At 38.1% G+C, this 26,674-nt stretch overlaps 1 protein-coding gene across 2 annotated transcripts in view; it reads left to right on the top strand.

Annotated features, from left to right (window-relative positions):
* The window catches only part of NAV3 (neuron navigator 3), a 343,145-nt gene that overhangs the window by 296,523 nt on the left and 19,948 nt on the right, over positions 1-26,674 (top strand). The window contains exons 21-29 of one of the 2 annotated variants that reach the window (XM_067559904.1): positions 1,435-1,458; positions 3,673-3,750; positions 14,688-14,771; positions 16,795-16,906; positions 18,328-18,449; positions 19,022-19,042; positions 20,216-20,388; positions 24,791-24,856; positions 25,983-26,136. In XM_067559904.1, coding sequence (XP_067416005.1) covers positions 1,435-1,458; positions 3,673-3,750; positions 14,688-14,771; positions 16,795-16,906; positions 18,328-18,449; positions 19,022-19,042; positions 20,216-20,388; positions 24,791-24,856; positions 25,983-26,136 — 834 coding nt within the window. The remainder of the gene's footprint in view (positions 1-1,434; positions 1,459-3,672; positions 3,751-14,687; positions 14,772-16,794; positions 16,907-18,327; positions 18,450-19,021; positions 19,043-20,215; positions 20,389-24,790; positions 24,857-25,982; positions 26,137-26,674) is intronic. The other variant, XM_067559905.1, reaches the window with a different exon arrangement.

Genomic DNA, 26,674 nt, shown 5'->3' with positions numbered 1-26,674 from the left:
CAATACTTTGTCAGCTTTAACAGTAAGCTGGTGTAGCTATATAAGGAGCTGGCAGAGGTGCACAGTGGTATATGTTATAGTTGCATACTGTAACTTACACCTTTTTACACCCTTCTGTTAGTTACTTTAGTTGCTATGTTCCTCTCTACACTGGCTCCTCAGTATGTGAGATGTACTTAGAGTTGCTTAGCTTTATGTAAACCAACTAGGAGGTGATGTGTAAGGGAGGTGAAAATTAAGTGTTAATATTTTGTTGTGAGGCTAAACATTTGATTGTAGTGGAGTCCCTTTCAGCTCCCTTTAGACTCCTGTAGATTTGCCTCTGAATTTGGCTGTCAGCATCATATTAGTTCCAAATGCTTGAGGCTGGACTGTTGTGGTGTTAGTTTGCATTTTAACATTAAGCCTTAGATTAATTAGTTTTGTGTCACAGGTTAGTTTACAAGTTGGTATTGGCTTTCACAACCCCTTTTTGTTCCTTCTGTTTACATCCTTCACCTAGCATCAAAAGACAAGCTTTCTGGAACCTGTCCTTCCGAGGAGTGGGGACTATCTGCTCCATTCTGTCTTTTAGCCAAAGGGACTCATCTGATGACAACATGATGTGCTTCCCGCTGTGCCAGATATGCAGTGGTTACCATAGTGTTGCCAACTGCTTTGAAGTGAAACACCCTACTTCAGATCCCCATGTGGCATTTTCAGTTGCTTCATTCCACAAGCACAATAGTACTCTTGGGAGCACAGATTATTCTTTTGAGTTCCTTGGATGGCTCCTTTTCATGATCATTGTTTAGAAAGCATCTCCATGACTCAATGCCCCATCAATGGTCACCATTAAAAAGTCAACATTTATGAAGCAGAATGTAAGATACTACCACGGTTTAATATTCTAAGGCCTGCATGTGGCAGTAGCATGGTATCTCAGATACCACCTTTTCATAGCCATTAGTAAATGTTGATTTTAAATGGTTACTAGATATTGCTGTAATATATATTACTCTCTTAGAAGGATTGCCTGATTTACAGTAAAACATCTGTAATTCCACTAGTGATTTTGGTGATGGTGTGGTAATTCATTTATGCAGCTCAAAGCACACCCTGTTACACACACAGCAAACTTTCCTTGATGCTTTATAACTGCAGTTGTTATTGCATTTCTACTGTTCTTAAGAATCTTTTAGCCATTATAATAGATCTGATCCTGCTGTCATACCTCAGGCAAAACTTTATTTGTAGTCCATTTAAGTTATTCCCAGTAAGGGCAAAAGGATTTAATTCACTCTTTTTATTCCAAATCTTTATTATATTTAAATTAAATTAATTGTGCAGCTATACTGGTGCATGTAGTTTCTGTTAAACTTCACTTTTTTTTTGTTTATCTTTATTGCATTTGATTCTGTTTTTAAAAGAGCTATTTTCTCTCTTTTCTTACAGGCAGAAGAAAAGGCACATTCAGAGGTAAAAACCTTCAATATTAGAACTCATTAGTTGACAGTATCGCTACAACGTGGCGATTTACTGCAAAAAAGACGCTATGCTAAAAATGCATTGCAGCTGTGCTGACAAATGGTTTTCTCGTCCTCAAGCTGCAAAATGTTGTTTAGATCAGTTACAGAAAAGGTGGAGAGAGTTGATGAGTTTTTCAACCTTGAGGCTGAAGGGGTCAGGATTTGTGTCTTTTCAGACTTCATCAGTACAGTTCCCTATCAAGCCAGAGGCATCTATTCAGATCTATTCAGATCTATTCAATGCAAGGTGCTTTCTCTTGGGAGGAAGAAAAGAAGGTGCACCCTTGAATATGTATCACCCATGTCATGGCTTGTTGCACAGCGCTGTTGATGGATTTTAGAGAAAAGCAGATTGTCATCACATGTTCTGGCAGGGGAAAAAGCCACTCTCTCCTCATATCATATATACAAACTGGTAGCAAGACTAGATCAGCAGCTGGATCCAATTATAGCCTTTCACAAAAGGAGGTATTAGTTGCAGTAAAGAAGCTTTCTGCCGGAGTACTGGTGATAAAATGGCACCAAGGAGATTCCTGCTTCCACTTCACACAGACACACACTTTTTTAAACATTTTCTTAAACCTTCCTTGATTTCTGCAATCATTCTGCTCTTCTTCCACATTCAAAATGTTTAATATACAGAAAGGGTTGATAATGACATTTGTGACAAGGTGTTATACAGTAATGTGGAGGTGAAGAGAAAAATAATCATATCCTCTCTTACCCCACAGTATGTTCCAATATTGATTTCACCTCACACTTTCTAGGGTCTTTTCTATGAATGATAAAGCAGAGGATTTATAAACATACTGTTAACTCACAGCAGCTTAGGTGGCATTTACATACTTCACTTCCCTGTGTACAGAAGTGAAATTGTCCCTCATTTGGGGGTATTTCTGCATGCAGGATTTCCTTGTCACTCTGTATCTTGAAGATGAGTTTCGTGGACACTTTCAGTCTCTATGGAAAATCGGTATTGAATAGCACGGCATGAGAACCACCTTCTTGTAGCTGCAGGAGTGTGCTGCAAGTGTGGCTAGAACAAGCAGGGGGGTAATTGGCATTGAACAACAGTGAGAAAGATTGGGGAAGGGAAAATGTCAGTTCAGAATGAAGAGAAAGCTCAGTAACCTATGTCCCTTGCTTTGTGCCATTGAGAACATCCTTGGTGCACACGCTAGCCTTTGTATAGATGAGTACTCATCAATTTTTAAAGCCTGTTCAATTTTTTTCCTATTGATTTTTATGGGAATCCCCTGGCTAAAGCACGGCAACACCTTTTATAAATGTAAGAATTAATGTGTAAATGTTGTGTGTGCTCACTTTTCTTGCCTGGCTTTACCCATCTCACTTTTGTGCTGGGGAGGAATCCATTGAAATGTGTGAATCTGAGAGGTTTAGAATGAAATCCCTCCTGTGCAGAGGATCAGCACAAGACCTATGTACCTGAGCTCTCAGATAGGAGTTAAGAGGGGGTTTAAGTGGTGCACAGGCTTTGTGCTGGATATCTGTACTGGCAGAACTTCATCCTCAGTGCATTGCAGAAAAATATTTTTACTGGGGCAACAGTTTTTCCTGAAAAGAACCATCAGACCTGGGTTAAATTTATTTTCACTTTTAAAAGTATGGATAAGAATTTAAATTTGCTTGTTAAATTTGGCCTTAAGTACTTTAAAACATATGAGGCTTGAAGAGGGCACAGTTTTACTGCACTGCATGCAGGGAACATTTTGTCTTAGCCCAAGAAATGTAGTAATCCTTGGAGTGAGGGCATCAAGTTCTTTTATTTGCAGGACCTGAGGCTTTCTCAGAGCTGGCACAAGTGATATTGTATGTTTGGAGCCAAGTTTTCAAAAGTTAGGGCCTAGAAAATTGGGTCCTAAACCTCACATTTGCATGAGCGACCTGGGAATTGTGTAACATATTGTAACATAACTGGGGCCCTTGAGTGTGCAATGGAGACATGCACAAATGCTATGGGCACAGTTTAGATGCCAAACTGTCATGATTTTATCATTTGGCCTTTTGAGTAGTTTTGCAATTAAAACAAATGGAATTACAATACTATAAACATTATATTAATGAGCCTCTAAAGAAAAAATAAAGGAAATGAAATAGCTGATGAAACACAAATGTGATATGAGTTTATTTGTTCTCAACCCAGCAAATTCATAAACTACGAAGGGAGCTGGTTGCATCACAGGAAAAAGTTGCCACTCTCACATCCCAACTTTCAGCAAATGTAAGTAGCTTTTGCTTTATTATCGTAAATCATTCTTGAAACAAACAGCTTCCAAAATTCTGCTGGTCCAATCATAAATTCTTAAAGATGTACCGTAATCTTTCAGTTTTGTTCATGTGAAAGGTGCCCAAATCACAGTCCTGGAGATGTGAGGCCCTTTTAACTATTTAGGTGTTTCAGTGTGTTTAAAAGGCACAGAACGGTTGCACTGGGAGCCCATATCCACTGAACAGGTACAGTACGGGCATCCCACCAAATAGCTGGACTCTAAATGGAAGCGTTCACCTCCTGGTGTTACAGCCTTTCAGTCTCCAAGCTGCTCAGTCCTTAGTGTCTCTTCTGATACTGTCAACAAGAGTAGAGGTTGTAATGTTATTTTGTAATGATACCTATTCCCTAAGGGCCAGATTCTGCTACCCTTATTCATGTTTAGTATCTAAATAGTCTCATTTTACCCAACATGAATAAGGATGACAGAATCAAGCCCCAACGAAGTGAAATCTATTTTATGTGAGTTATTGAATAGACAGTGGAATGTAAAGGACTTGAATCACTACTGACCAGAGACAGATATGAAACAGTGACCTATAGTAATGGTGAAAGACCCTGTGTTCCATTATATGTCATGTGAACTTGGAAGTCTTCAAAACAACTGATTGCTTGTCTCAGCCATAATGATGGTTTCCTTGTCGTGATGAATATTAAATTTCTGCTACAAAGTACCTCTATTATGTTTTTTAAAAATTAAACAGCAATTTTCTGTGCTGTCATACTGAATGATATAAACACCAAAGGAGGCAGTTAACTCATATCAGCTGCAATAAAATGCTACAATTTTCTGAATATTTATTATATTAGTATACTAAGTAAAAAAAGAAAAACCCCAAATCCTCTCTTTGGAAAACTCTAATAAATACCTTATGATCAATTTTTTATTAAAAAGAAAAAAAAATATTGACGTAATACTGTGTTTGAAATATATTTTGTGTTTCTTCCAAATTCTGCTAAATGAATGAATTTGGCTTTCACTGAAGTAAGGTAATTGCTGCTGTCACACAGTAAAATGTAAAGTGTCATGACGGTGGTGGTATTGAAATTTATCCAGATAGCTTTCTTAGATAGTATGATTTTCTTACAGTATATGTTTTATATATGTGGAGTTAAGTGAAGGCTAAGGTCAAGGGACTTTCTGGCATTGCTAAAAACACAATTGTCCAGCCAGTTCTCCAAAAAGAGTTTCAACTCAACTAAAAATTTCCAGCTATTTTCCTGTGTTGACTTTCTGGGTAGAGAAACTGAAGAACTTGAAAAGAGCCATCACCAGCTTCACCTGTGCTCCCCCAGTGTCCTAGACCCTTACCAGTTAGGTTTCACATAAGGATATGGCACAGACACAGTGATATTTGCTTAGTGGACAGCTTCCACTTAACTTTGGAAAGTGGTGAGACTGTTTTGGAAAGCACCATTTCCCTGCTATTCCAGTCTCTGAGTGTGATCAGTACTTGGGTAAGTAGGAATAGGTTGAAATTAAACTCAGGCAAGATGGATGTGATAACAGATGGAAGAATAAAACACTTTGTGAAAATTGGTCAACACCATATCATCACTTTTAGAAGAAAACACTTTGTGGCCTTGAGTTCCTTCTGGACACACAACTAACACTGAATAAACACATTCCAATAGCTGCAAAAAGTATCTTCCCCTTATGATTGTCTGGAAGACTGAACTTCATCTGCATAGCAATAGATTTGATCATGGTGATCCATGCATTTGTGTCCTCTAGATTACTGGAATGCACTCTACCTAGCCATGAAACCTTAGACCCAGACAAGCTCCAATTGGAGCAGCATGCAGCAGCCTGCCTCTCAAGCAGTGCAGGTCAGCACGAGCACATCATCCTGGTCATTACACACTGAATACGAGTTTAAGTTTGAGGTTTGAAGTTACTGGCTCCCAATGGAATGCCAGTTTAAATCTGGGGTCTTGGCTTTGCTCTTCAAAGCCCTCCATGGTTTTCACCAGGTTATCTCAGGAGCTGCCTGTCACTTGATGACCAAGGCCAGCTACCACAGGCGCATTCCTCAGGAACAATGGAACTATCAGTAAGAGTAAGAATAGAGTGAGGGGATGGTGGAACACAGAACCTTCCTAGCAGCTGGTCTAAAACTGTGCTGATCCTTCCTTGTTTGAAGTGTTGTATCTGTGTTGGTCTCAGGATATGAGAGGAACGAGGTAGGTGAGGTAATATCATTTATTGAACCAAATTCTTTTGGTGGAAGGTGCAAGCTTTTGAGCTATGCAGAGCTCTTCTTCGGGTCTGGAGAGGGAAGCAGAGTGTCTGAGCTAAATACAAGTTGGGACAGATTGTTAAGTAGAAGGGGTTACACATGTCGGAGGCCATCACTTGAAATGAAGTGGGCAATTGGGGGTTAGATTGTTATGCATAAAGGTTTGGAAGTAGGCAAGTAAAGGTAACAGGCAGTGTGTGTTACAAATTGTTCTAATGAGTTGTAAAATGATCCTTCCTGTAAGAGCTGAAAAAAGACCGAATGCTTCTGACAGGACTAAAGTTCTATCTTTTCAATGTAGCGCTCCCATCATATCCATGATGATAATTTTTTTAAAAGGCTTACCTGACCTAGAATAAGGGGGAGAGGTGATATAAGTTTAAACTTTCTGTAGGATTTATATAATTCTATAAGCTACTCAAGATACCACAGTGATGAATGCAGCACAAATATAGATAAATGTGGAGGGGAGAACATTATAAAACTGAGTGGAATTCATATTCTGCAGTAACAGTGCTGATCTATAACTAATGGATACTGAGCTATTTCACAGAGAGATCCCTGTTGTTCCTCCCAGTTGTCATACAGTGATGACATGAGTTGTTGAATGTGTGATCAGGAGATAATGCAATATAGGGAATGTGAGTACTGTGTGCATTTACTATAATTTCAGATGGAGTTATCAGATAATTACTGTATCATCTAATGTGGTTTTTAAAGGCAATTCAAGATTATATAGAGTTAACATCTTTGGTGAAAGTTGAGATGTTTGAGAGAGAATATTATTTTACATTTTACTTGGAGTGTGGTTCCCTAATGTTGTGTGCTAACAAAATATATTAAGAATGTACTACATCTGCTCAGTGCTTTACTTACTTTAAAACCGAGAGATACCGAGAATTCTGGGATGGCTAAAATTTGGAACTACAGAGATTTTCATTAATTTAGAAATGCCTGTGCGTAATCTCAGGTACCAGTGTGTGGTAGCTTTGGGAAAACGATGATTCTCAAATGAGATGTATGCTACTAGTTTTCTTGTAACTTTCACACATGTGAGTACACCTTGTGCAATCTCATGGCTATTCCCTCTCTGTTCTTATGAGAGCAGAATTCCAGTAAATATCAATACCTTATTTACTCATAAGAATATGCTTAAAAAGCAAACTGCATAGGAATCCCTCAGTGTGGCTTGCTGTGGTTAGGATACTCCAGTGAGATTTTATAGCCTGAATGACTCCATCTTGGGCTGTGATTTCTTTTTCATATTTTCCAAGGAAAAAAGTATTGGGCTTGACCTTTACTTTGATGGGAGGACTCCATAACAGACAAACAATAAAACAAGGATGCCTCAGGGAGTCATACTGGTGATTCATTAGGTGGCACTTTTCCTTCCACCACTGAACCAGTGTTCCAGCACGTTACTGCATGGCCAGGGAGAAGATCAGAAAGCAGATTGTTGGCTCAGCGAGTCACAATTTGCCTCCCTGTCTCCTCCCATGCTCTCGGCTGATAGCAGAAGCGGCATACGGTATCCCACAAGCAAGCATATCTATGCTTGCCAGCATGGTGGGGTGGGAGAGGAGAAGCCTAGACTCCATCCAGTCCTTCCCCCCCCACAACAGGAATAGGGGAGACAGTGGTTCTTCCCCTTCCCATGCGACAACTTGTAGTACAGATAACCAGTATAAGGGAGTAAGGGGATATAAGGTGTTTTTTAAAATTCAAAATTCGTTTTTGTTTAGAGTTTTACTTCAATTCAATTTTTTTTAAAGGTTAAAAAAAAAAAACCCAGCAACTTGAAAAAGAAACAAAACAACATTTTGTTTGACTCAAAATGATTTATTTCCCCATTTTTGGGGGAAACAAATTATTTGCACAGTTCTACTATGCATCTGTATGTTTAATAAGAATGCCAAGGGATAAGACCTCTAATCTCACAGGAAAGATAGCACATACGTACATACATTACATATATATGTAAATCTGTGTATGAGACGTGTTTGTATGAGCACATATGCATCATGTGTGATGGTGATATCCATGTGCTAAACTAAACTTATCATGCACTTTTGACTGTATCACCTGCCTACTAATCCGTCTCTATGGAGACTGCTTATAGCATTTTAAATTGTAAGCAGCTTTAAAAGAGATCCTGTTAGCAGCAGGAAAAAACATGCAAGAGAAACCTTTCCTTTTTTCCAGTGCTTCAACATCTGGAATTCCTTCCCAAATTATACTTTTCTGGTGCATGAAACTCAGGGGTTTCATACCCTCCATTCATCAACAAGGGATTTAGATCCTTTATTGATGAAAAAGATCCTATATGAAAAGTGACCATTACTTATAATTAAAACTTTCTTGCATGCTGTCACAAGACATATATTTTACAAATCTACATAGTGAAAATCACGGGCAGAGTTAAATCCGGTCCTAGCCTGGTTCCCTCCTCTATCACTGATATAAACAATTTAAGTCCTAATAGAAAACAACTTCATATAAATACAAAAAATCAAAATGATCTTCTTGCTGATGTGCTGCATGTAAGTCTGATGTGTGTGTTATTAGGGATATTTTATAAGAACAGATTTACTTACTATTAATAAAAAGTACAGGATACAAGAATTTAGGTTTTCAACAAATGATAGTTTATGTAATCATTTAATTGTTGTTTGGATGTGAGATTTATCCTGTTCACAGAATATAAATATTACAAATTAGTTTAAAGGTAAGTAATTACATAGTTAATGTTAACTATCAGATGTGACAAATTCAGATGGGCTTTTCATTTTAGTTAGACCCTTTCTTCATCTTAGTAAACACAGGTTTTAGCTATCAAATAAATACAGAATTCTAGTTCTATATCATTTAATACCTAAGCTCTGAGGCATACTTGACAAATCTCCCTCATTTCACTTACTTTGATACCAAAGTTATCTACATTATACAGAAATGTGAAGTTATTAATAGCAGAAATAATCACAAACCAGTGTTCTAGAAGTTACACTAAAAGAAGGAATCCCACAGCATTTTCAGTTCCCTGCATGAATAATTTTGTCATGTCTCTCATGTTGGGTCTTTGTCGCACATTACCTCCCACATTTGGGCCACAGCAAGTTGAGTGCTGTATGAGAGGTCTCCTGTAGTGTCTTGTATTGGCCCAGACACTGTTTAACCATTTCAGATATCTCTCTGTTGTAGAAATATCCCTCTTTTGATCCTAAGTGCCTGAGCCTCCAATTTCCCAGAGCTTTCAGTGTCTGGAAAATATGCAATCCTTTGTTCTCACTTTGCTCTGAGGAGGAAAACCTATTGCTAATATTCAGCATTAATAATTGTCGCCTCACCCACCCAACTTGTTTTACTGTATAAAGTTTCTCTTGACAAAGTCAAACAAAAGTACTCTATGGGAGTGAAAATGAATCATTTTTGTCTTTCATTTCATTTTTGTATTATTTTGCATCTTTTCCTTCATTTGCTTAGCCATGAGGCATCTTGGTAAGGCTTATGCAGTACATATATTGTTACAAGACTGTCAGGTTGAAATATTATCAGTTTAGTCAAAGCTTTGCTCCTGGTTTTTTTTTGTGTGGAAGCCTGTAAATTACAAGGTAGACCATTCTTCAGACATTTGGAAACCCTTGTTAAGAATTTTGCTTGTTTGGGCTTATTTTTGTTATGCAAGTTCTGTTATATCAAGCACTCTGCTGGATTTCATCTATTTCTCTCATTTGATAAACTTCAAGGTGTTTTACTTGTATATGATTAAATCTACACAGAGTCCAGTTGCTGCTTGAGTGCTTAATTTACAGTTAGTTTGAGATTCTGGCTTTTAATCTGCTGCTTGGTTCTGTGCCACTGAAGGGCAAATCTCAATGCTAATTAAAAAAGGGCAGCTTTTAGTTCAAAATGTATCCAACCAGCAGACTTCCTGCATGACTGACAAGGGCTCAGATTCCAGTTGTCAGCCTGAGCTTCAGTCCTCCCCTATGTTTTCAGTGTTACTTTGATCAATACCTTGTACTGTATAAAGCTGAAGGGTGCATGATGGCACAACTGTCGTAGACCCGGGATGCCACTAGAAAGCGGATTCTTTGGCTAACACTCTTGTTTGGCCAGTCCTGAACTGCTGTCCTACAGCCAAACAAGAAGAAAATAGCAGGAGGTGAGCAGGAAAGGTCACCAGATGTACTGTCACTTCTTGCAATCAGCCAGGTCCCAGCCAGGCCTCTCACACATCCTTTCATTCAGCCATGTCAGGTGGGAGGAAATTTATTTATTTTTTTTATGTTTATTTTATAAAACTGAGCAGAACAGTACAAGCTATAAAGAATGTAAGCAAACATAGCCCTAGGTATATAGACAGCTCATTCAAGGTGGGCTTTAAGCCCAAGATTTTCTTTTCCAAGAATGTCATAAAATGTAATGTGTAAAATCAGGTTCTGGTCTTCTTACAGTGTGGGACTTACTCTGCGTATCCTGTGCACCCACATCTCCAGTTGCTTTCAAAGGGAGTTGTAGGTGCCAAGGAATGCAACATCTGGTCGTATAGTAGATATGACTTTAGTTGTATAACTTGTTACAAATTAATAATATTTGGATATACTTTGGTCTAGAAATGCTTTTAATACTTCCCAACATCACATCATATTGCCAAACTATTCCTTAACTATGGCTGCAAGATATCTCTTCAAGTACCAATACTTCACTATAAATGAAAAAATATAAGCATATTTGTGTTGAAATAAGTGGTATTTATACTATACTTATTATTCTAGATTATTTTACACGTTATTTAAATTGTGTTGACTGTAACTGAAGCCATCTTCATCATAAACTAAGACTTTTGAGATGCAAAGGATTAATTGTAAATAATTTAAAGAAAAGTATTTCAATTCAGAAGTATTATTTTTATAAGAAACAAGGAATGGCTCTTTCCCCCCCGGAATTTTGATGATTTCAGATCCTCATTCAAATATATCTGTGATATAAAAATATATTACTCATGTTTCAAATTGGAAATTCAATATATATATATATATATATATATATATATATATATATATTTCCCACATTAAAATGATAATTTCCCATATATATATATATATTTCAGACTGACTTTCATTATATATTGTTTCCAAAGAACAATCTGGCTAGATTGTACAATACTTAGTCTCTTCTGTAAGAATTTATTCATGAGTAGTCCCACTGACTTCTCTTTAATAAATAAGTGCTCACTAAAGTGGTTGCACAGTCAGCCCTCTGCATTAAAAAATTCAGCATTCTTTATTTGGTAGGCCATTACTCTCTTCTATTGTAATAGACAATGAAGATAATAAAAGTAAATACAATTCAATGCAAAAATATTTCTGTCATTATTTTCAGCATGCAGTTTGCTTCTGATTCATGGAGTTTATGAAATAACTAACTAAACAGCATATTTTGAGTTCCTTAAAATCCACATACCTGTATTATTTATACCACTGACAGACGTTATCTCAGCAAAGTCAGGTGAGATTCATCATCATCCAGATGAAATTCCATTTATGCTTTAAAATGATGGAATTTTTAACTACAAGAAAAAAATACGTTCTATCATAGACTAAATTTTTTTTTTAAACATAATTGTGGCATAATTATCATTCTCTAATAGTTTTCAGATAACAATACATCTACATCAGACAATATAGTTTTTCAGTCCTTTATTTTCCCCATAATCTTCTTCTCATTAAATATTCATAGAGACATGCAGTGTAAATTAAAGATCATAGTGTATGCAGCTCTGAAATTGAGATATAGATTATAGTAAATATGCTCAATTACCTACCGAAGACTTGCGGTTTATTACAGCATAATAATGAAAGAGTGGTATAAGTTATGTATAAGCACAGCAAACAGCTACATGTCTTCTTCATGGTTTTCATGCCCACACTAAACAAACTGGCACCTGGGAGGTTATTCTTGTGGAAGACTGTGTGCATATCTATCCACAGATTTTTCATGAAGCAATGAATGGAGAAACTCCATTAGCTTGCCGATAACAAATGTAAAATAGGAGAAATTGGCTGTAGTTCCTCTATGAGAGTATGTTCTACTTCAGTGCTGATTGTGTGCTGAGTCAGTTGTAGTGTTCAAGATCATTAAAACCATATTTTGATAACACAGTGTTGATTTTTCAAGTGGAAAGTGGGCTTAAAAACTAATGGTGGTTTTAAAAATCAATTGCTGTTTTCTTTTAACTGACATGAGATTAGTGAGATTAGTGTAAGAAATCAAATTGTGCTATTTCTAAAACATCAAGGATCACTTCAAACAGTATATACATTGATTTTTAACTTTACATATTACACTTGAGATATCTATCAATCTATCTAGATCTAGATATATAAACTACTTTGTAATTTAGGCTGACAATTTCAGAAATGCGTGCCTAAATGGTATTGCCAAATATGCAAAACAGGTATTTGTATATGCAATTGCTGATTAATCTGTAGGAAACGACTTGTTTTCCCTTTGCACTAAGGCTGATGTTTATAACAACATGACCCTTCAGGCATGAATCTTTTCAGGAAAGGTTTAAGCCTGAGTTGTGAAATAAAATATATATCCCAGAGCATATGTTGAACTCACATTTTTTGACTACTATTACCATAAATAATTAAATTTATAACTCTTTATGTCTACTCTTATAACACAGACCTTTACACCACTCTAAAAGGTATTACAAAACTGTTTACACTCTTCAACAAAACAGTTCTGAAATGGACCCTAGGATTTGACCAGTCTCATGTGCATAATGTCCTTCCATCCATGAGAAACAATATGCAGAGCAAGGTGATGGGAGCTTCCTTCTGTCTCCCAAGAAGCATACCCTCATGGGCCAAACAAAGTCTTCCATGTTGTATCCTCTTTCCCCTCCTCCCCCCATTCATCTACCTTAATCTTTTTACATTATGCTCTTTTCAGGACATGGTTATTTATTTCTGTGTGGTTGGACAGTATGTAGAAGATTTGGGGAACAATTAAGTACATCTGGATGCTTTTGAACAACATTAATAACTGTGCTCACAAAAGAATTAGAACTGGCATCTGAAAAAGCTGTTGTGTAGCATATATGTTTGTATGCACCAAAGAGGTAATTTTGCACATAAATGGATACTTGAGCAAGCACAGTTAATCCTTTTGCATGCACAAATGCCTACTTTGAGTGTGCGTGTTTTGCAAACACTGTACAGGTGCCTAAATTTGAAAACTTTGCTAATAGTCACTTTTGAAATGGAGAAGTGCAAATAAACATGTCCTTTCTTTTTTATTATTTGTGGTTTTGTGACAAGAGATTGCATAATTCTAATATGCACTGTATTCTCAATTCCCCACCAGCATCCTAGGTATTTGATTCAGGAGTGCTCTCCCCTTTGATGAATTTTATACCATTTAAAAATAGATACTTTTCATGATCACTGAATTCACATTTTGGTAAAAAACCTCTCTCCTTTAACCATATTTTATTTACCCTCTCTCATCCTGTCAAGTTCTACCTGGCCCTCTTCTCTTCTTTAGCAGTTTGTGTAAGTGAAGAGGCAGCCTCCCAGAAAAAAAATAAGTTTAAGCAAGGTGATCTGTGGATTTTGTGAATCCATGTAAATAGCAATCCATTGCCCTCTTACAAACTCTTAGAGTGAAATCCCTCCATTTAACATTTTCTGAAACTGTAAGCATGAACACACTTTTTCTACTGCTGAATGATTTACAGTCATAAAAAGGTAATAACATCACTGACACATTTTTTCTGCAATTCCTTAGTGTATGGTTTAATAGCTGTAACCTTTTGGATGCTATGACAATTGACTCTTCATCTAAATGAATAAATACATAATAAATAATACATTTAGCCTAATACATCTTATCTGAATAGAGTCTATGTTGGGTATTCTTAGAAAATTTGAATAAAAAATTTTAAAAGAAAATATTGCTGAATCAACTCAATGTGTTTGTTTCATCATTGAAAACTGTGGGCATCTAACTTCAAAGAAATCTGTGCCTTTACATTAAACCAACACAAGGATAGATATGCAGACTCAACTCACTATTAAGACCAATAGGAGCAAGATTATATTATGGCTCTCTGCAAATGTCTAACACTTTCAGAAAAGCATTGCTGTATTAGAGAAATAGACAAAGTAATAATATCTTAAAAGGTCATCATGAAAGTATATAGATACATTTCATAGTCTAGTTCCATGGATTCTTCTAGAGCTTTGTATCTGGGAACTGACAGCTTAGAACTTTTCTTTAAATTTGAGTGCTTGAGTACTTCTGTTGTTTTCAGTAATGCGAAATAATAATGTAAGGGGAAAGTTCTATTGCCCAATGTGATAAGAAACTCAAATCAGACTTATATGGCTTAAAGACTGCAAATAAAAAGTTGGAGAAGATGAAACAGAGCCTGGAAAAGTGGAAATTGCTGTGGCAGTTGGGGTGGGGTGAGAGATAGGGAGGAGGTGAAGTGGAAAACACTGAGTGCTAAAGATTACAGGTACTGTTCGGCCAGCCAAAACACATGAATTATACCTTCTGTACCATAAAAGCTTTGCTCAGTCCATTTAAGATCCTAGCAACATTTCAAATGTTTTTCTTCTGTTTCTTTCACAGGCTCATCTAGTAGCAGCTTTTGAAAAGAGCTTAGGAAACATGACTGGCCGACTACAAAGCCTAACAATGACAGCTGAACAAAAGGTACGTTTACAAAAGCAGATGCTTGAATGTGGAATGTAGTCAGCAGATTATTTTAGAGTATGTGTTTAAAAATTTTTGAAAACTGAAAAAAAGGACAGCTATGACAAAAAGACAAATACATCTTTCTTTCCTGGCCATTGTGATCAAATCTTCATAAAGCTCTATAAGAATTAAATTGTGCTACATCAGATTTACCCCAACAATATCACTGTATGTTTTGAAGATAAAATCTTTCATTTCCAGATTTTAATTAAAACATTTGTGACTCTTGGTTTAATCCATATGGAAAGATTCTTCAACAAAGGCTTACCAGAAATGATCGGAGTATTTCATTCCAATCTGACAACATTGTCAGAATACTGAAAATTTGGCAAAAGAAAGGGCTTTAAATAAAGAAAACTGACCCTGTTGAAAGTGTTTGTGAAACTTGACTAAGCTGTTGTCTAGCAGCCAGATTTGGTTTTGATTTTCCTATTCAGAGGGGAAGAAACATTCAAACCTAATGGCTACTCTATGCAATCAGAAGCATGGTACCAGTTAAAGGAGCTGCTGCTTTAGTGCCCGATTCTGAAAGGTGCTGAGCACCATGACCCAATCCAGAAAAGCATTTCCTTAACTTTAAGTATATTTCAGTATTCTCACTAACTACAATGGGCTACTGTCAGTCTCAAAGCAAAACATGCACTTAAATATGTTGCTTGATTGGCAGCAGGGTTCTCAGCCCCTTGCAAGGTTGACTTTCCAGAATCAGATTCTGCTACCCTTACTTATGTTGAGCAGATTCTTACTCAGTGAGTACTCCCATTGGGCCAGGCTGAACCCTTGGCACACTGGTAAGCAATTATTCAGACAAATAGCTCCACTGAACTCAAGGAGACTATTTATTTAAGTAGTGATTCACTGTCTGGCCCCCTTGTGATCAAGTCAGACTGCTTGCAGAGTTAGGAACTATTCACTGTGAGTAAGGGTGGCAAAATTGGCCTTTATTCAGTAGCTCATGAAAAAAAACGTTGTGACTTGTTTCTATATGTGTGTATGTGTGTTTAACAAAGCGATCTCAAACAGTTTAAGTTAAAAACAGTTTTTAAGATTTTTTTTTGCAAAGTCTAGTTTCCCTCAGTAGGCCCCCTCTCTAGAAGAGATTAAAATGGTGACATTGAAACAAATCAGCTCATAAATAAACTCATTTTCCCAGACTTGGGAGCATGTTTTGCCCCCTTCCCCTCTTTCCTCTCTCACTAAGGTTAAATTCTTTAGCAGCTTTAATCCTCATTATATAAAATGAGGGTTAGAAGGATTGATTCTTAATGCAGCAGTAATAAAACTAGTTTAAATTAAAATTGACTGTGAATTCCAGTGTAGAATTTATTGCATGGAAGTGGAACAATGTCACTGTAAATTGCATAGCTATTCTTGTTGAGCAGGTTTTTGTGCTTAACATTTTATGTTCTATTTAGATTTTTTGGTAATGATTTACAAATTAAGGATGGAATTAATCAATTAAAGAACCATCTATCAAGCTAAGGGGTGTGGAAGAGAATATTTGATATTATTTTGGCTATATAATGATTGTAATGAATGTTCAATAGAGAACCTTTCTTAGATCAATATTTAGTGCTAAATATTGTATTTTCCTTTCATAGATTCTAAGGCTCAAAGGTACCATGGTGATCATCTCATTTGACCTCCTGTCTAGCACAGGCTACAGAACTTCCCCAAAATAATTCCTAGAACAGATCTTTTAGAAAAACATCTGATCTTGATTTAAAAATTCTTAAAACCTCATCATTATTACACAGCGTTTGAAGTAAAAAAAAATGCAAATGAGAGTATGTTAGTTGCATATAATATTTTTGGAGAGAAACTATACAGTCTATTTGGGATTTAATTTTACCTTTGCAACCCAGTTGCAATTGCAGTTTGATCACTGATGTCTTGTCATTTTTTTTTTTTTTTTTTTGGTATTGTGGAAAAACATTTTTCCTTTTTATATATTTTGAAACTCTCTCTGCTGTTCCCACAGGAATCTGAGCTCATAGAACTAAGGGAAACCATTGAAATGCTGAAAGCTCAGAATTCTGCTGCGCAGGCTGCTATTCAGGGAGCCTTGAATGGCCCTGATCATGCCCACAAAGGTATGGTTTTTTCACTGTCAAAATAAGTACTAATTTGTTCCCCAGAGAAGAGCAAAGCCACTGGTTTTCAGTTCTTTTGGGGGACAGTGCCTGTGGCTCAGATGAGAGAATTCTGGAGTGAGCATTTGTCATATTTGTGGTGTTTCCACACTGGAAAACTTGCATGCATCACCTGTGTGCAACAAAAACAACGAGAGTCCTGTAGCATTTTAAAGACTAACAAATTTAATTTCTGCAGGTATAAGCTTTCATGGGCTGTAATCCACTTTGTCAGATGTAAGGAATAGAAATCAGATAGGAGGTGTATATATACATATCCAAGGGTAAGAAACAACAATAGGGAAGGTAGATATAAGCAAAGTCCATTCAGTTAGAGTAGTTGAGGCCTATTGATTAACCATTGATTAATTGATTAACCATTGATTAGGAGGTAAGAATGTGTGAACAGAGACAATTACTTTTTGTAATGAGATAACCATTCCAAGTCCCTATTTAGACCCAGTTTAATTGTGTCAAGTTTGCAGATGATTTCTAGCTCTGCAGTTTCTCTTTGAAATCTGTTTTTGAAGTCTTTTTGTAGAAGTATGGAAACTTTCAAGTCAGTTACAGAGTGTCCTGGGAGATTGAAGTGCTCTCCCACTGGTTTATGGATGTTGTTATTTTTTATGTCTGATTTGAGTCCATTTATTCTTTTGCGTAGTGACAGTCCAGTTTGGCCAATGCACATGGCAGAGGGGCATTGCTGGCACATGATGACATATATTACATTAGTAGATGTGCAGTTGAATGAACCCCTTATGGTGTGGCTGATGTGGTGCAACAGATGTGTGCAACAGAATTCTTGGAGCCCTGACTTCTCAAAATTGTATGGTCAGGAATCAGTTGCTGAGTACTGAAAACTAACCCTTTCAGTATACCTGTGGGTATAAAGCACATCCAAGACAATAGTCAAATGTCAGAAATACTATAGCAAAACAGGATCAGAAGTTAGAAATCCACGCTAAATTGCAGCTCTTAATGTTGTTGCACCCATGACGTCAGCATTGGATTGAGCAGCAGGTCAGCTCACTCAGTCCAGTGAATCCTAGATGCTAAATCCTCTTTTCATTGTAATTTAGACAGACATCACATGACAAACCATATACTACAAAGGTGTGCAGTATCATTTATGTTGATAAACAACAGCTATAAAAGGAATAACTAGAGAAGAAAGAATGCTAGTGAAGGTGACTTTTTTTCTAAATGTCATTGATCGTTATTTAAAAATAGCATTATTTATGAGCATTTAGCCAAAGACTGTTTTACTAAATGTCATAAATGTAGGTAAGGAGATTATATTGAAACTAGAGTCCATATTACACAGTCAGATGGTTTATACAGTATTTTCTTTTCTTTTTTTTTTTTTTTTTTTTTTTTTTTAGATTTGCGAATAAGACGGCAACATTCCTCAGAAAGTGTTTCCAGCATCAACAGTGCCACAAGCCATTCAAGCATTGGCAGTGGTAATGATGCTGACTCCAAGAAAAAGAAAAAGAAAAACTGGGTATGTGCTCAGCAGGTTTAAACCTGTCGCCTAGATATTACGTAGCTTCCTTGTTCCAAAATAGCATAATGGACCATTTCATCTACAGTATTGTTGTGGGGCCAGAGAGATATGGAACAGTTCACACCTAGTCACACTGTGATTTTACTGGCAAGCCAAAAATTGTTGATTACCAGTGGGGAATTATGTACATCAGTCAGGGACAATTTAAAACAAATATATAACATTAAAATAGCTGCTATGAACAAACAAAGGACTGGGCTTTGGTAATGCTGTTTTAGTTTTCTTTAGTAAAATAGATTGACTCAAAAATGTTACAGAACAATGAGCTGAAATCAATTAATAGTTCAAACAGTGAACTAGATACAATGTTTAGAGAAATAGAGCTTTTTAATCAAACAAATCACAAAGATGTCAGACAGTATAAAAGTTTAATTGAAATATTTTATATAAATAATAAGAGAATATGTTTTTGTTGTTTAAAAAAATGTTTATGCAGGTAATATTTTAAAATACTCATCAGCCTTCATTCCCTTGATTTGTAATTCCCCACTCTTTCATGTTTCTGCAAGGTGAACTCTAGAGGAAGTGAGGTGAATATAAACCCTGGAAAATTTGGCATGCATTTATAAAGAACCCTATCTTGGCATGATTGCTATTCATTTTGGCAGTAGGCTTTTGTATCTTCTAAAAACAGATTATCCTGTATGTCTTCTCAGTTTGTCTCTATTCATTTTAATTGCAAAGTTTAAAATATAGAAAGGGGGAGTGTAGCCAAAATCCATTTCTTTCTTGTTAGAAATCACGAGCTGGAAAGAACTTAAATAATATTTTTTTGATCAGTGGTCACACTCCCCACTCTCCAGTTATGCCATTGAAGTAAAGTGCTTACGTGCCTTCCTATTTGTAGATGGATCAGTTTGTCATCAAGCTTTATATCATTTTAATCAGAGCAATTTTTGGAGGAAAAGCACATTTTTTTCCTAATATCAGTTCTTCTTCTGTATAGACTAATCTATCAATGAATGGGCTAATTACAATGTGAAAATTCATTGCAAACAAAACTGTTATCCACTTGGCTCCTGAAATAAATGGCTCTTTGGCTATTCTGTTCCTTTTCAATAATGGATAAGAGCTTCTAGAGAGAAAAGGCAATGCTTGTACATATGAAGAACTTGCTACTTTAAACAAAACTGCAATAAAAAAAAACCCCATACCTTTCAGCTAACGTTCTTCTCAACAGTAAACTAAAGGGCAAACCTTATATCACAGCTTAAATTCTCTTGCTTCTGATGCAATTGTAGCAAATTACATGTTTGAATATTTCTGCCATTCAAACTGTTAATAGAAAAATAAATTTACAAACCACATAAATTGGATTTTGTCTTATACTTTTAGCATTTAATATCAGCAATGTCTGCCTGTATTATAGGTACAAAGCGGTTATTTAAAACCAGTCACCTTGAAGGGAATGCCATAGAAATGGAATTCCACAGGAGGTTCATGGTTTTAAATGAGCACCCCCTTAGCCATACCACTTGATCCTGCACTTTTTCCATAGCATTCAGTTTGCGCGATGCTGCATTAATAAAAAAACACTGTATCATGTCTTTAGAGATACTGTGTTGCATATGTTAATACCCTGCTTCTGTATACTGACCTCAGGCAGTGGCTAGGATGGCATCTGCAAACTAACTCCTCAAAACATGAGCTGCACAAATCCAGGGAGGCAAGGAAAGTGATTTTTCTCTTTCTCTTTTCTCCAGCTAAGAAGCTCATTCAAACAGGCCTTTGGAAAGAAAAAGTCCACCAAGCCTCCTTCCTCACATTCTGACATAGAAGAACTCACGGATTCATCTCTTCCATCATCACCCAAATTGCCCCACAGCTCTGGTGACTGTGGGCCATCATCAATGAAACCATCACAGTCAGCATCTGCGTAAGTCTCTCTTCCTATATCAGCTGCTCTTATTAAATATCTGCAATGTGAAAGAGGCCTCCATAAGCTTAGCCAGTTCTGTCTCAGAAATGATCACCAACATCCACAACCTTTTCCTCTCGCTCTCCATCCATCATCTCCTGCTTCAGACAAAAACCTGTGTCCCCTTTTTAGACACTACTTCTGCAGGCAAGCTGTCTTCTAGCAGCCTTTCCCTTCTCACACCTGTTGTGCTAAGTCATCCCCAGATGACTGTGTTGAGGGCATTGGACTTTTCTCAGCCTTCCTTGCAGCTTTCTGCTCCACCCTCTCCTTTGAACAACACTTCATCAGACAACACTCTACCCCTCTATGTTGCTGCCATGCCCCTGGCTCCTTCTCATCTCCCTTTCTGAGAAAATTCCCTGACCTGATGGACGCCCTTCACTTCAAATCTGTTCTCTACGCTGCCAGTTCTGTGATAGTCTCAGTCAATCAGCACTACTTCTCCACTTTCACTTTTGACTCCCTCCTGAAACTCTCCCCTTCTGCTGCACCCTCCTTCACATACACAAACTAACTGATTTGTAAATGAGAAGCTTAGCTTTGACCTTACTCCCCTCATCTTCTCTCCCACCTCCTTTCCTCACCAGCTTCATTTTATTTTTTTCCCCGGTCACTGATACCAACCTAACTTGCTTATTGCCTCTCATGCCTGCACCAGCCTCTACTCTCAGAACCTCTTCCTATATCTCCCTCCTTTTATCCCGGCTTTTTCTCCACACAAAAGAAAGAGCATATTCAAGGATCCCCATCCTCAAAAAACAACTCTTGGCTTCCTTCCTCTTTAACTACCACCCCAGCTGCTCTCCTCCCTTCACTTTGTGTCACTCCTTTCTGTGCTAAACTGAAGATCCCTGTAATGGATGGTGATTGCTGATGGTGTTGCCATTTAGGGAGGCTAGGCCTCTGCTCACCCTGCCTCCAATATTTCCCGCAGGCCACAATCATACCCTGTGTTGGTCTGCCTTTTGGGTGGATGTTGACTAAACCCTCTGGTCAGGCCAGTAATCAGTCTTCTCTCTCCTCAGGGTGACTAGGTCCCAAGCAAGATAGGGGGTCCCCCACCATTATGACTGGGGGGGACCTTCAGTCCATTTATTGACCCCTGTGGGTGTCCAACTGTGGGGTTCTAAAAGTCTTACAGTTTGCCTCAAATTAATAAAAGGAAAAGAATAATTGAACTGTCAGCCCTTTTACGCTCAGCAAGCAGACTCTTTCTCTCAGCAAAAAGGCTTCTGAAGAATCCTTCTTCCAGAGCTCCCAGGGTAGGTTTCTCTCCCTGCCCTGTCAAACCCCTTCTGTGCTGTCTGGTTCCCTTTTACACGCCACATTCAGCTCGAGTATGCTCTGCAGGTGGTGCTGAGTGGGGTCACATGGGTCCAGAGTTGCTCCTTAACCCCTTCAGTTTCAGTGCAGGGTTTATACTCCCCATCAAACACCCTCCACCTCAAGTTTGATGCTGTGGTACCCATCTGGAACCCATGAAAAAAACCTCCACATTCTTATAGTCCCTTTCTGCTTGGTAAATTACTTGAAAACAATAGGGCTGCAAGAAAAAGATACCATTGCCTGATCCCAGGGTTGGTATCTTTCATTGAGTCAAGCCAACAGATGGGTGGTATGGTCTATTACTAAAAGGAAAGGATTCCCCACCAAATAATATCGTAAGGCATCCATGGCCCAGTTCACTGAGAGGGGCTCTTTCTCAATGACAGAGTAGGCTCTTTCTCAATGACTTGGGGAAAGAGCTTCAAGCTTAGGTAAAGAATGTCCTTCCCCTTCAAAGTCCTGCAAAAGTACTGCCCCAACAGTCACATCTGAGGTGTCAGTCTGCAGTATGAATAGTCTTGGAAAAGTCTGGATATGAGAGAACTGGTTCCTGATTTAGCTAGCCTTTCCACATCTTGAATGCCTTGTCGCAGGCTTCAGACTACTAGTGTCTTTTATCAGATCTGTCAGGAGGGCTGCAATGGTGGCGAAAATCGATACAAAAAGTCTATAATTGCTGGCAGTGCCCAGGAAATGAAACATTTTCTTTTTTGTGATTGGCAAGGGTATTGCTCTAAATCTTATACTTTACCAATCTGCAGCTTCAGACACATGTCCCCTACCGTATAGCTGAGGTAAGTCACCTCTTGGCTGGCCGGCCTATGTTTGGCAGAGTTGGCCATTAGTCCTGCTTCCTTGAGGACTTGCAGTACTGCAGTTACATGTCGTAGGTGAGCGTTCCACTCATAACTATAAATAGCAATATCTTCGCTGTATGCCGCTGAGTAACGTCCGTGGGTACACAGTCCATCAGACATTGGAAGGTAGCTGTGGTCCTGTGAAGGCCAAATGGCATGGTCTTAAACTGGTAGACACCAAAAGGGGTGAAGAATACAGTCATCGGTTGTCAAAAGAATTTGCCACTAACTTTTTGTTAGATCAAGAGTGGATATATACGTGGAAATCCCAAGCCTGTCCAGCAACTCATCTGTGCTAGGTATACAGTGCTCACTGAATTTCAATATTTCATTCACTCTCTGAAAATCAATGCACAACTGTGTTGACCTATTAGGTTTTGGCAAAAGTATGATGGGGCTCCTCCACTCACTATGGGATTCCTCAGCCACACCTGAGTCCAACATGGCTTGCAGTTCTTCATGGACCCATCTCCCACATTTTCCATGGAAGGGGTTAGAGGTTTTCTTGGACCTTTTTCCTCAGTTTGATGTCTGTGTGATAGTAGACCCCTCCTGGCAGCACTGAGAATACTGAGGGGAAGGCTTGAATCAGCTATCATAATTGTTGTTTTTGTTCAAGCTGGAGTTCTCCCTCCATTGGTATTGGCCCTGTATCATGTCATATGGGTGCTTGCAGGATGAGCTAGTGTTTGTGGGGAGAAGGTGCTGTAAGGAGTCCTTCTTACTTCCTCCAAGCCTTTAGCAGTTTCACTTGATATATTTGCATTTCTTTTCTCTTCTTGGCTGGTGGATTTCATAATTGACCACCCCCACCCTTGGTAAGGACCCAGGGACTAGAACCTGGGTCTGTAGAACCTGGGGTGGCTGATATTCCAACAGTTCCACTGGAAGGCCCTTCAGAGGCACAGATGGAGAGCACTATGGAGAATAGGCGCTGCAGGATGTACGACCCACGAGACCCAGAGTAGCAGTACCTGTGGCCTTCTTATTGGCCAAGTGCCCTTACTTAACCCCCGAGACTGCCCCAGGAAGTTGTCTGGGCAACCACATAGATCACTGAGTTATCACTATGCTGGACTTTGCCTTGTCTCCTGATCTCTGGTCTCAGACTCCAGCCTGACTTTGATCCTGATTCCTGCCTCTCAGTTCTAAGATGGTGCTACCTCTGGCCTCTGACCCCGGCCTGACTCTGACCCTGACTCTTGTCTACAGAACCTACTCCAGCCCGGCGACTTCTGTCCTTGGTGGGAAGATGTCAACTCAACTGTGACTGCCTACATCCTAGTCCCTTACACCCTTCTTTCCACCTCAACGGACCCTTATACTTGGCCAATAGCTTTGAATCTGAGGTCAATAGCACCAATAATACCCTATCTCTGGGCCCAAATTCTCATATTCTGGCCCTTTGGTCGTAGGCCCATTTCTGGTTCTGTTGGGACTTCAGCAGGTTTGCTTTAGCAAAAGCCCCCCATGTCTCCAAATTCTCCCTGAAGTGGATCACATACTGTACCAGTTTTGCTTTTCTGGGACTTTGCTCATCACATGTTTTGCAAACGTTGTATGGGTTCTTTCGTGGCTGTCTTCCATATAGTAGTTCAAATGTTAAGAATCCTGTCCATGCCTGTGGCACTTCATGGATGGCAGAAAGGAGTGCAGGAATAACTGATCCTAATGAAGGTCACACATTTCCTAAGCATTTCTTTCAGTATCTTGTTGAAGCACTCCACCAACTCATCCATCTGAAGGTGGTTGACCAACATCTGTAAGGCCTTGATTTTCAAGAGGTCACACAAGTCCCTCATTAGCTTTGAAATAAAGTCATCCATCTGGTTAGTCAGTATCTGTTTGATATTCCAACACATGCAAAAATCCTCATCAGTTCAGTGGTGACAGTTGTTGCAGTGGTTGAGTGAAGGGGGATGGTCTATTACATTGTAATACAAGTCTCTACCTGTTTTTTCTCATATATAAAACACCGCTACATGTTAATATAGTCAGGCTAAAGTCTGACATTTTCCCTGCTTTAGTTTGCCATTTAACGTTTTTATATGCCATCAACTTTTTCATCTTTGCAGAGATTTCTTTTAAATTTTCCTGACCTGAATCTCATGTTCTAAACCATTACCTTTTCTTTCTTCAACTTGCTTCTGTCTGTCTAATGTGTGTGTATGCAGGTCATCTCTAATCTGGGCACCAAAGAAAAGGCAAAATGGCCATGTGATATACAAGCATAGATCCCGGTAAAAAGGAGTGTGAGGCATGCAATTGCATATCCAAGTTCTAGACTGAAGAGTGTTTAATTTTCTTTCTGAAATTGCATTTGCATGCATTCTGGCCATTAAAAGCTGACCTCTGTTTCATGTTTGCATACTAGTAGTAATAATTATAATACTCATTATGTAGTGCTTTCCATTTTTAAAAGTATTTTACAAACATTAACTATTTAGTAGAAGTAATCAAAGCAAAATAACATCAGAGCAAGCATTGACTGGTGCTGAAGTGTGGCAGAAACTCATTGTTCCATCTTCTGGCAGTTCTGTGTTATGGAATGGATATAATTAAGATTGCTAATGGGTTCTGGGACATTGGGTTCCGCATAACATATGAGATGCATTGTACCATTGTAGCTGCTGGACTTCACTAGACAAAGTCAAGTGAAATGTTTCTCTCTCCGTAGCTTAGCTGCACCATACAATGATCTCCACTATAAAAATCAACATTTACTCACAGTTACCATACAGTGATATATTTACTCTATTATATGTACAGGTAAATAATTACTGTCTTTGAAAAACCATATATTATCACGGGGTGACCATAGGTAAATATGACAATCTTTTAGATCATAAGGGCAGAGACTATATTTTTGTTTAGTGCATAGACAAACCCACTGTTGGTGCCTAATAAATAGTATGTATCAATAGTTTAATCTGACCACTTAGCTCCGTTTTGATCACTACTACGTAGGGAAATCATAGCCTTTGCACAGAAAAAGTGACACAGCTGAGAAATACAGTTCAAGCCATTTGAAGATACAATTATTCCACGTTTGAAAAACCAAGCATGTAAAAAAAATCTGGTTTAGGTTTTTACATCTTTTTTTCCACCATGGGAGACAAATTAAATTGGAAAAATAAAAAAGAGATGATCATTTCATCTGGACATTTTTACTTTTTTTTTTATTATTATTATTATTTGTGATTATTTTGCAGTTTGAAACTCTTCATGTTGTTTTCATAAAATTCTCTCTCCATTCCTAGGTTTTACCAGCAGCAACCATTTTCTATTCTTTGATATGAATAATGACACTGCTTGTAGGAGAAAAGCTTTCTTTCATCTCCTGCCTATTTTCCTTCTCCTCTTTAGGATATGTGAGTGCACAGAGGCAGAGGCTGAAATTATTCTACAGCTAAAGAGTGAGCTGAGGGAAAAAGAGCTAAAGTTAACAGACATTCGTCTCGAGGCCCTCAGCTCAGCACACCATCTTGATCAGATTCGTGAAGCCATGAACCGCATGCAGGTCAGTGCAGTGGCATAAGTAACTAGGGTAGTGATCACATAATACATTTTTGTTTGGTTTTTTCCTCCTTCCCTTTATTTTATTTCAGTTATTTAAAGAAATGTTAGTACACAGGAATGCGAGAGATTGATTGTTCTTCCTAGAGACAGGCATGATAACTGTAGGCATAAGAATGACCATACTGGGTCAGACCAATGGTCCAGCTAGCCTAGTATCCTGTCTTCTGACAGTGGCCAATGATGCTTCTGAGGGAATGAATAGAACAGATAATCATCAAGTGATCCATCCTGTCGGCCATTCCTAGCCTCTGACCAAAAGCAATCCCTGTCTATCCTGCCATTCATGGACCTATCCATTAACATTACATTATAGACATTATAATGTAATATTAATACATATCACTTATATTACACTAGCAACCAAAATGTGTGTTGCAGATACACGGGAAGACATAATCTCTGCCCTAAGGCTTTTACAATAAAAAGACTTGGGTGGGAGGAAGAGATAGAACAAACAAGCAAAGAGATCACAAAGCTGA

The sequence above is a fragment of the Emydura macquarii genome, unplaced genomic scaffold (genome assembly GCF_026122565.2).
Source record: "Emydura macquarii macquarii isolate MOO-44397 ecotype Brisbane River unplaced genomic scaffold, CSIRO-AGI_Emac_v2 contig_2205, whole genome shotgun sequence".
Lineage (NCBI taxonomy): Eukaryota > Metazoa > Chordata > Testudines > Chelidae > Emydura > Emydura macquarii.
The sequence above is the reverse complement of the archived record's forward strand: the minus strand, read 5'-3'. Positions and strand labels throughout refer to the sequence as shown.